This window comes from Mercenaria mercenaria, unplaced genomic scaffold (assembly GCF_021730395.1).
Source record: "Mercenaria mercenaria strain notata unplaced genomic scaffold, MADL_Memer_1 contig_998, whole genome shotgun sequence".
Lineage (NCBI taxonomy): Eukaryota > Metazoa > Mollusca > Bivalvia > Venerida > Veneridae > Mercenaria > Mercenaria mercenaria.
In genome coordinates, this window is record NW_026463918.1 from 38,851 (window position 1) to 50,138 (window position 11,288).

Sequence of the window (11,288 nt, forward strand, 5' to 3'; positions counted from 1 at the left end):
AATATTAAACAAGCCCATGACAGTTACAAAGATATGTCCTTGAATAACAAATGATCCAGATAACCCCCAAACAGGTCAAAACTTCTCTCGTTAGTAACTTTACTCCCTTGTCACAAATGCCAAGCAAGACTCCCAAGGCATTTTCCCTCATTCTACGGATGATAAAATGAAGGCCAATATCCTCAATCGTCATTTCCAATCTGTATTCACCCTAATGTCACCTCTCACATTGGGCCAACTCTGTACAATGAAAGTGCAGTCTCTACTCTCTATACCAACTGATTACCAACCAGAATATCCCCTAATGCCAAAGGTCACTAAAGGCAAATATGGTGTTCAGAAACTCCTCTCGTCCCTCAAAATAGACAAAGCATGTGGTCCCGAGGGTCTAAAGCCGATCCTTCTCAAAAATCTTAGTGAACAAATCTCACCACTAGTCAATAAGCTCTTTCAAAGCTCCCTTGACACGGGCAATATCCCAGCTGACTGGTCCGAGGCCAATGCCACTCCTCTGTTTAAGAAGGGCAACAAAAGCAATCCTGCAAATTACCGGCCTATTTCGCTAACTTGTATTCTTTGTAAGTTACTGGAACACATCATAGCCTCTAATATTACCAAGCACTTCCAGGTTAACAATATCTGACCTACAGCATTGGTTCAGAGAGAAAAGATCATGCGAAACTCAGTTGCTCGAACTTGTAGAAGATCTATCTCGTAACTTAATTCAAGGCCACCTGACGGAATCATCCTTCTGGACTTCTCTAAAGCATTTGACAAGGTTTACCACCTGAAACCTCTATACAAACTGCATCAACATAGTGTTAAGGGCACCTAGTTGCAATGGGTCAAGTCTTTCTTGATTGGCAGGCGCCAATCCGTCCTTGTGAATGGTGAAACATCAGAGGAAGTTCCAGTAGCATCCGGTGTCCCACAAGGCTCCGTCCTAGGCCCCATTCTATTGTTACTCTACATTAATGACCTACCTGAAATCAGATTTCACAGGTTCGCTTATTTGCCGATGACACTACTGTCTATTTAACTGTGAATAGTCCTGTCCAAGTAAACATCCACCAGCAATACTTAAATATGTTACAGTTATGGGAATGTAAGTGGGTCATGGAGTTTAACCCTCAAAAATGCACAGTTATGAATATAACAAGGTAAAAAAAAGAAACTCAAAGTATACACTCCATGGCCAAGTCCTGGAAACTGTTCCTGATGCAAAGTATCTTAAGGGTCACTATATTCTCAGATCGTAATTGGAATAAACACATCAATTTAGTCACGTCAAAAGCTACCTGAACACTAAACTTCATTAAGCGAAATATCCATGCAAAAACCTAAAAGTTCAAGAAGTAGTTATAAATCCCTAGCCAAGCCACAGTTGGAATATGCTAGCTGCGCTTTGAACCCTTATACCCAACAAAACATTCACAAGATCGAAATGATTCAGCGGAGGGCAGCGCGATTGGTTGACAGCGGAGGGCAGCGCGATGGGTTAATCATAACTACTCCCCTTACAGCAGTTTCACAAACATGCTTAGTCAGCTCAGATGGCATACCCTTGAAAATAGAATATCTGATTCACGCCTCCTTATGTTCTACAAATAGTGAATGTTTTGGTTGCTGTATCACTGCCTCCCGATGTCAGCCCCATCTCGTCTAACAAGATATATGCATCCACAATCATATACTCAGATCATCACTCCCTGTAATTACTATAAGTACTCTTTCTTTCCAGCCACCATAGTGCTTTGGGATTCCCTTCCATTACAAATTGTGCAAGCCCCAACCCTGAACCAGTTTAAGCAGGGTGTGACCAAACTTGCACACAATGCCTAACATGATAGACCTGTTTTAAAACTGCTTTAATCTGTAAATTGTCCTCTTTTTTTAAACGTAATACTTTTGCACAAGCAAGTCGGACTCAGGTGAGCGACTTAGACCCACTTTGGCCTCTTTTATTCTGAAGTCGTGTTATAAAATTTACTGAATGACCATTCAGTCACTATTCAAAACTATGATCTTTCAACGCAGACCCATTTTGAAGCATGTTTGTGTGTTATAAAGCTGCAAAATATTTTGAAAATCTTTACGTTACTTTTTGTTTTTTTTTTGTTTTTTTAGATCTAAATACGTTTCTTCCATTGAAAATAAAGTGGGTTGGGTAATGTTGTCAACATGTAAAAATGAAAGAGATTTGTTAGTGACATTTATGCTTATATAATACTGACATCACCTTGCATTCATATTAACCTGTAAGAGCTGAAATCCTTATGATATTAAGTGGGACATTACATGTTTTATAAAGTACCACCATTTTTTCAATTTTACAAAATTTCAGAACAGTGGGTAAAGAAAATGCCCTATGAAATTAAAACGAGTTCGGTGACCTGTGTTTTTCTTCTCTTGTTTGTCTTGGAAACTACAGTTCTTCAAGCTCACAGAGTATGAAAAAATTCTTAACGTTAGAAAAAATCGCTCCTACCTTAAGTGCCGTTTTAAGCAACTCACGGGAATAACATATTATCTCCTGTACGAGATGCCAACTCGTTGCTTCGAGATACTATCCCTTCCAATAAGTTAAAATATTTTGTGATAATGAAATAGAATCATATTTTCACGAGATATTATCTCATTCCTACGAGATAAAATTACGATCACTTTTTACTCAATGGGACAATTGTACGGTTTCTTTATCTTGAGGCCAAGAGACGCGAACTTGTGCGAATGAGATATTACAAATCACACTTGACACATCGAAGCTTTCAGAGCATGCCTCGAGATACAGACTAGTGGGAACAATGTACTACAAGCTGATATCTTGTCGCTGTGAGATGAAAAAGATTCACTTATGACATTAGCGTATCCGTAAGATGGTATACCGACACTGAAAAGTAAATTTACAACAACAAAAAAATAAAAATAAATAATAAAATCAATAAAAAAAACTTTCTCATCTCTGTCAATAAAAGCAACTTTATGAGTTAAACCATGTATTGTACTCATCTAAATATCTAGCTAATCTAGTTATAAACCGGTCACCGTGGCCCAGTGGTTAAGGCGTCCGCCTCGGGATCGGGAGGTCGAAGATTCGAGCCCCATGGGGAGCGTTCGTCCGGGGGATGTTTGTCATTGGACTCGTTCCAAAAAGGCCGGTTCGTGAGCCGCGAGCTAGTTAAATGAATTGATACCGACTTCTATCCGCTTGGTAGGAGTTAATTTGTACGCACAATAAAGGTGTCTCATAAGCCAAATTGGCTGGCCTATTCAATAGGGGCGACACTAAAATAAACAAGACCTTTACCTTTTATAAATGTTTCTCGTAGCATTCGTGACTAATGGTCAAGGTTACTTGCCTCTCACCGCTTTGGATCCAAAAATGCGATTGGGATGTAGAATGCTCAAGTTCATTTCAGGAAACTGTTCCGTTTGTAACAATGTGTATTTATATCTTCATGTAGTAAAGATGTACTTTTGATAAAAGACGTTAAACCCAACAAAAATATAGCTTGGGACTTTATGTCTGATTATGATTTCCTAAATTATACGCCTTTTTGTAAAACGATATTGAAATGATTCGTCCTATACCCGATTTTTTTTCTCTTGTAAGTTTGTAAAAGTTTACGACCTAACAGGTCATGTAAACGCTAGAAAAAGTCATGCGAATGGGCATCAAAATTTTGACACAGATCGGTATTTGAGACTTAAATCTTCAGGATATACCTTTATAAAACTGGCAGATAAATCAAATTGCAAAGTATTTTTGAACGGCGAGTAAATTTTCTGAGTTGAACAAGGAGCTGAATGAATACACTCTCGAGAATAAAGTTTCTGCGACGGACTAGCTTATAAGTTACTCTGCCTAACTGTGATCCTTTTCTCTCTGTCTCTCCTTTCAGTGGTGTTCAAACTCCGGAGCTCTCGATCCAGAGCCGAACGCTCTACGACTGAGCTATTGTGGCACACGATTTCGCTTACAGTGATATAATTATGTATAACTGAAGAACGATGCTTAAAAATGATAAAGTAACTATTTTCAAGACGTTAAATCCGCAACGGCCGCTTCCTAGCGTTTTTACAAAGCAAAGCTTGTTTACATCAAATTCATTACAATAAATGTGCGAAGCCACAACTGCAGGCGACAATTCATCTTTGAAGCGGGACAAGATCAGACGATCACTGCATATCACTTCGCGCAAAAATAACCACAGAGACAGTTTGCTGAGGTATTGACTCACTAAAGACTCTATATGAAATACAGGGACTGTCAGCGGCTGCAGCGCACACTGATCAATGCACACCGCGGGCAGTTGAAAAGTCTGCGACTTAGAGACTATTTCTTGAGGAATCGAAAGAATGACTTATTTTCCGTGACAAGTTCTGCTTTTTAACGACTAACATGTCAAGGATAGATCTGTTAAATGATCTCAATCAAAAACAACGCATCACAAGAAAGGAATGTATTTCTACAGAGCCAATACTGCGAACTATTTGAATCCGTTATTTTCTGCCATTTTGTTCGCGCCATTTTTCAAAATGATGATATTTGTATACACACTGAATTGCAATTCTGCACGTTTGAAACAAATATCTTTACAACGCAGAATTTCAATGAACAATATTTTTTTTTTGAAAATGAAGGACATTTAGTTATTAAAAAGGTAAGATTTTATCCTTGATTTTTTGTTTGACCGATTCGGCATTAATTAGTTCGAAAATTGCCGGTGGTATAATAATCAGATTGTCAGTTTTAACATAAACATAAGTTTGTTTCTTGGTTTTTTTTTGGGCCGTTTTTCAACAGTGTTTCTGTTATGTAATGACGGACAGTTTACCTAACCGGTGTTCATTTATCTTGTACCTGTACAAACTTGTTATTTGCAAGTAACTGCCAACTTCCCTATATGAATCAGGTGGAGGACAATGATTTAAGGTACAGTGTATTTTATAAAATCGTCACGGAGAACAAACGCCTCGCCCGGGATTCGAACACACGACCCGGCGATACGTAGATCGGCGCTCTTCTTAAGATAAGAGGGAGGACCTGAAACAAGTACATATCTCTGGATTTTACAAATAGTTTCATTGTTAAAGCTAAATACACAGAATGACAGATATTACTGCACAAGACCAGTAATTGATTTTCTGTATTTCTAAATCTGATCAACGCACCATCGTAGAAGTTGCTTGTTACGAAAATGATATTGTTGTTGTAAAACTTACTGATAACATTAAAATGTTTTGTGTTTTAGGGTAGATGATACATCGATTTTTATCACATGACGTATTTTAAAGATATAAATGTAGCTGTTCTTGTTTTATTTTACTTCTTACTGTGTTGTGTATCGATATGATATATTTTATAGTATCAATAAATTTTATTTAATTTCATGTTGACATCTTTAATTTTTTTATTGCTTTGTCTGTCTATTTGATCTTCAGTCACATTTTGCTACTAATGGTAAAGCAAACATTTCATTGAAACTTAAGATGCACATAGATATCGCTGGGACGAAGTGTATCTTACAATAAACCTAATGTAAGTGTACGGTGTTCCGTTTGGACAATCGTGACTTTATTTTTAATACTAAACCGCGATGCACGATGGTACAATGACGAAAACGCGATGGCGCGATGGCGCGATGGCACGATGATAAAACAACGATGGTACGATGGTGAAAACGTGATGGCACGATAATGAAATCGCGATGGTGCGATGGTACGATGGTGAAATGTCGATGTAATATCGCGTTTTCATCATTAAAACAAATAAAATTATCTCCATTTTCTACTTACTTCTTCCCGGTCCGACGTGTCATTTCCAAAAATGCTAGGAAGTTGAAAGTTGATGAGAGAAGTAAATTGCACTGTTTCCTTTTTATCATCTGCCAAAAGCGGCAGCATATTACTTTTGTGTTGCCCGTCCGGTTGCCTTCTGGGTGCTTATAATGCGGATTGTATTTAAGTTAGAATCACGATATTTTACAAGACGAATTATCACCCTTGACTCGGTAAATGCAGTTTATGCCCTTGATTTGTTTAATAAACATGAAAAAATAGTATTCAAGTTGATGTCCTATAGTGATAATTTAGCATAGTACAACTACGCATTGGCGGATCATGATAAGTGTTCAATGGGGTTCTGCCAGGAAGCCATCGCCCTCGCTTGCGGAGAGGAAGGTCAGTGTAGAAAAGTTTAATCTTGGGTCTTCATCAACCGCCGCCATATGACCTAAATGTGTCGGTTCGGCGTTAAACCCATCGAAAATGATGCGCGTGCGTATGTTGGGGGGTTATAAGTTGTATGCTATTTCTGGGAGACGCCCGCCCAGAAGGAGATAGATAGATATCAAGTGTTGCAACTCGACGTACTTGTCATCTGATTTGGTATTCTGTATTGTCACAATATCATCTTTGATGTCTGCAAATTCTAATCAAAGCTTAAAGGGAAATGAAAGATATATAATTGAACCTCCGTTACTGGAGAAATTCCTGGTTCTGCTGCCATTTACACAAAACTTTGAGTAGCAATTTAGATGGAAAAGCAAAGGGTCGATTTGTTTTGGCCGTATTATTACGGTTACCCTCTCATCTTTAAAATCAAATGATGTATACATGTATCTGTGTGGCAATAATAGTTCTAGAAAATATCCAAGCCTGTTGTGCTATACGTTTATATTTGCATAAGCCAGTAAAGCGTTTCGTTTGACGAGAAAATTATTCGTTATCCGCTTCACTAATGTTTGAACATTGTTTTGGTAAGATGAAAGTAAAACTAGAAATCTTGATAAATATGCTAAATACACTAAATCAAGGTTTAATGAATGATTTTTTTCGGATCTCAGGCAATATTTTTTTCACTACTTTTGCAGGCAAGCGATTTATTAAGTTTCTAATTGCATCTGGTCAGAAATAAATGTCATTAAAATGTTTCTTCGAGTTACCACTTCAGTACAGTAAAGTTTACTGCTGTACATTAGACCAGCTAATAGCATAAATTGTGGGCCGACAACATAAATAAGTAATATGTTTTAAAATTTATTCCTACACGAGAATGAAAAGAGTCCCCGTAATATACTGATACGAAAACAGAAATATATATCATTATTAGGGTTTTTAGAGATATAACCTTAATGAATACCATTTAAGCCCAACGGAAACGGTTGCTGTAATTTTTGGTTTCATTTGAATTCTGGTAAATGTCTGGCTTTGATTTTAAGACAAGAGGTAGAATTTATATCATACACGATTGATTCTGCTTGATGTATTATTACCTGGTCAAACGTATTGCCAGATTTACGAAAGTGTTGCTATGAAAAGGGAGAAAACTTGACTCGGCTACGTTTTTTTTTGTACGAATGTTCGCGGAAACGAATTTTTAAAGGTCGCCCAGATTGACCAACATACTGAATACCATTATTGGGAGCTTTTCACGCCAGTACATACATCATGTTGAACGTATTTCATTTAATGTCAGAATGTAGGGAAAATACACGTTTCATCAAGGTTTTTTTATTTGTGAATGTCTCGGTCACAAATATTTTCACGTGCTTCTGCAGATGTAAATACACACAATAAACCTGTATTGCAGCTATTTTTGCCTCAAAAAACATTACACGACGGCTAAATGTATCATTTTCATATGTGATGACTTTACGATTCCTGTATATTTTTAGTTACCATTCTGTTGTTCTTGGAAACGGTAAACATGTTTTGAATATCTACAACCGGGCACCAGAAATCAACAACACTACCAAAAGAACATAATGAAGGTTTCTAAACGATTTTTTTTTAATCTCTTGTTATTACAAACATGAAATTATCAATAATTATTCGTATAACTTTATTTAAAAGATAATGTTCGGACACATTTTGAGTACGGAGGAGTACGAAACATACTGACAAGCGTTCAAGCTTTTTATGTAAATCTTCCGAGATTTTAGATAAAAACGTACTGGCTGATAATAACCAAAATCGTAGATATGATTCCTTAAATCAAACAACTGCACAAAGTATACGAAAATTTGAACATTTTATTTCCGTAATAAGCCATTTCTAGCCCATGAACATTTACAAAACATGTTAACATGTACAATAAATACTAGTTTGACATGCAGGTCAGATGGCGAACAGAAACACATACACAAAATACATGTACTACTAAGCATCAGAACATTATATACAACATTTACAGGGAGAGACAATAATGAGCTATTTAATATATAAGTATTAAATAGTTGTCTTCTTCTTTCAAATGCTTTATATACATTAGCTGCTAGCGATCTTAGATATGCTGTGTTTTCACTTGTTATAAGTTATATGAATTTAACGAAATGTGGATGAATTCTAAAATAAGGTTTAATGTATTGTTTTCTAAGATCTTTGTAAAGTTCACATTCACATACGAAATGATATTCATCTTCTAGAGTATTACATATATTGCATTTACGTTCATTGAAAATTGTACTAGGTCTTTTCCAACGTCCAGTTTCCACTTCTAACCTATGTAAAGATAATCGAATCTTGGTTAAAGCAACTCTGTATTTATAAACATTAACAACATTTAGGTAAGATTTGAACTCAAAACTAGCAATATTGCGATAAAACAACGCCCTCGAGGACTCTCCTAATTTTGTATTCCAATTCTGTATGTATATGTCCTGTATTCTTTGCTCGAAATTATATAAAAACAGTTTTTGATTACAATCACCTTGGCTTAGCCATATATTATAAAACCCAGAAGTAGACAATAGTGTCTTAACATTGGAAACCCAGTTTACTTTTCCTAAACCTGACACTCTTTTCAATAATTTATAAATAACCTTAACATATTTGTAATGAGAAGTGTTGCATATCTTTATCCAATATTTTACTACATCTATTTGTCTTTTAACAGATAAGGGTAATCTACATAAGTCACCATACACAAAACTGTTTTGAGTGCTAATTTTAACACCAAGTTGTTGTTTGCAAAAATTTAAATGAATTCTGTCAACAGCAGTACCTTTGTTAAAACCCCATAATTAGGTATTGGCATAATTAATTTATCAAATAAGTCAAAACTATGAATTAACGGTATTTTGGTAAACTTATATATATACTTATTCAACATAGAAATAGCTTTCAGTGCTTGACCAGATAACATTTTATCTGTTTCATTATATGCTCCACCAGGAGTAGAAATAACCCCTAAGTATTTAAACCTGCTGACTATTTCCAAACGCAGACCGTTATAATAAAAATACCCAGTATTACCTACATGGAGTCCAACTTGAATCGGTCAGCTCAGCTAAATACCTAGGCTTGGATATCTCAAATGATCTATAATGGGACAATCACATAAACAGGTCAACCAAAAAGCTAACCAAACCCTGGAGTTCTTACAAAGAAAAATTAAGGTCAAATCCCAACCCATTAAGACCATTGCTTACCAGACTCTAGTCCGACCCCAGCTCGAATATGCCTCCGAGGTATGGTTGCCCCACACCCAAACTCAAATTGACCAAATTGAAAGCGTCTGAAGGAGAGCAGCCCGTTGGATCAAGACTGACTACGGCCGTACTTAGAGTGAAACAGATATGCTACACTGCGTAAACCTTCGTCGACTGGATTTAAGGCATATAGATTCTAGGTTATCACTCTTCTATAAGATTCATCATGATCTGGTTGCTACCCCAATCGTAGATTACCTTACCCCAATGACCCGATGTGTCCGCTTTGGCCATTTTCTAAGTTAGAGGTAATTACTGCAATCACTGACTATTACAAGTTTTCTTATTTTCCGAGAACAGTGTACCATCACCCCCCCCCCCAGTGTAGCCCACCTCCCTACCCTAGAGCTCAATTTTGTGATATACGATGCATTTGTTACAAGCATTACTTCAAGTAACATAACGTAACATTAAGTAGCATGAATAAAGATTATGTAATATATGTGACAGAACATGATATTTTTGGTCCAAATGCAATTTTGGTCAAAAATGGGATTTTGGGCTAATCTGACAGATTGACCCGTTCTGAGTAAAATTCTTCAATTTGACATCAACATTCAGCCGTTGTAATGGAGATATTAGAGAGTTTGAGATTTCAAACTTCGCCTTTCCCTTCAACGTCTCTCATACATATTTTGGGTAAAACATCATCGATATGCGTGTATTGTATTTATATCACACGTTGCTACTAAAGTTTTCCATGTAATATCACGTAAGCCTAAGACTTCTCTTTATTACTATGCAAAATAAAAAGCTTAGTTTCAGGATTTCAGCTTATTAAGTTATTTGATTATCCATATATATAATTAGACTAAATTTGATGCGGAACACTATCAATAGGTATAAGAATAATAAAGTTTTGTATGACTATGTGATTTTAACTAAATACATTGAACTGAACCTGGAAGTATGAAGTTATCAACTGATTTTGAGAAACTTTGAGATTTTGTTCAAACTTTAACTTCTACGGCATATTTGTGTCCCCAGGCGGTATCGATTATACCAGATGGGCTTTTTGTCGTATGAAGTGAAGTTTTGAACGTCCGAAGATGTGATATCACGAAAGTCGAAACTTCATTCTTTTTACACTACTCTGTCCACATACTCGGCATCAAAGACTGAAATCCGGATGGAGGCACATGGCATGACAGTCATTTTACTTGAAAAAAAAAATTATTACGCGCGAATATCATGGTGGAACATTTTATTTTCACATCCAAATAAAGTCAATCTGTTTCTGTCGGTCACTTAATACGACAATTGCGTTTTAATTATAAATATAAAATGGTACTAGTAAGGCGGAAAATTCTTCTGAAGTATCAGACAATTTCAGATCTATGATATCATGATGAGACACGTTTCCTGTTAGCCGTATGGGATAACTCCATTCTTTAAATGCACGGAACCAGAGCCTGGCAGAGGAACATTGTGGTTAATTCCCCCTTTGATTCTTACATTTTACAAAGAAAGTCGGTCTTGAAACTCGGTGTGACCCTATCCACCCCCCTCATCCCCGCGCTGAAATGGGGGACCCCCTCTTTAATGTTGGTGTCCGTCTAATCAAAATTCCTTGATCCGCAGATGTTTTACTTATAAAATAGTATATTAAAATCATATTGTGCTGTCTGAGAGTTTGGCATTATACAGAGTCATACAGAGTGTCATTATCACGTTGATATGATCATTATAGGTTATTAACTTTGTATTTGGATATATGCACGAGTTCTGCAGCGGTAATGTTGCGCGACTTTAGGAGCACAATTTTGTCCGCGAAAGAATGAGTGCATATATCCA

At 36.5% G+C, this 11,288-nt stretch overlaps 1 protein-coding gene across 1 annotated transcript; it reads left to right on the forward strand.

Moving 5' to 3' along the window:
• Positions 1-214: 214 nt before the first annotated feature.
• On the forward strand, positions 215-578 carry LOC128555070 (uncharacterized; the record flags this gene model as incomplete). Its single annotated transcript, XM_053536421.1, has 1 exon — positions 215-578. A coding segment is annotated over exon 1 (364 nt), but the record flags the coding sequence as incomplete, so codon positions are not given.
• Positions 579-11,288: the final 10,710 nt, after the last annotated feature.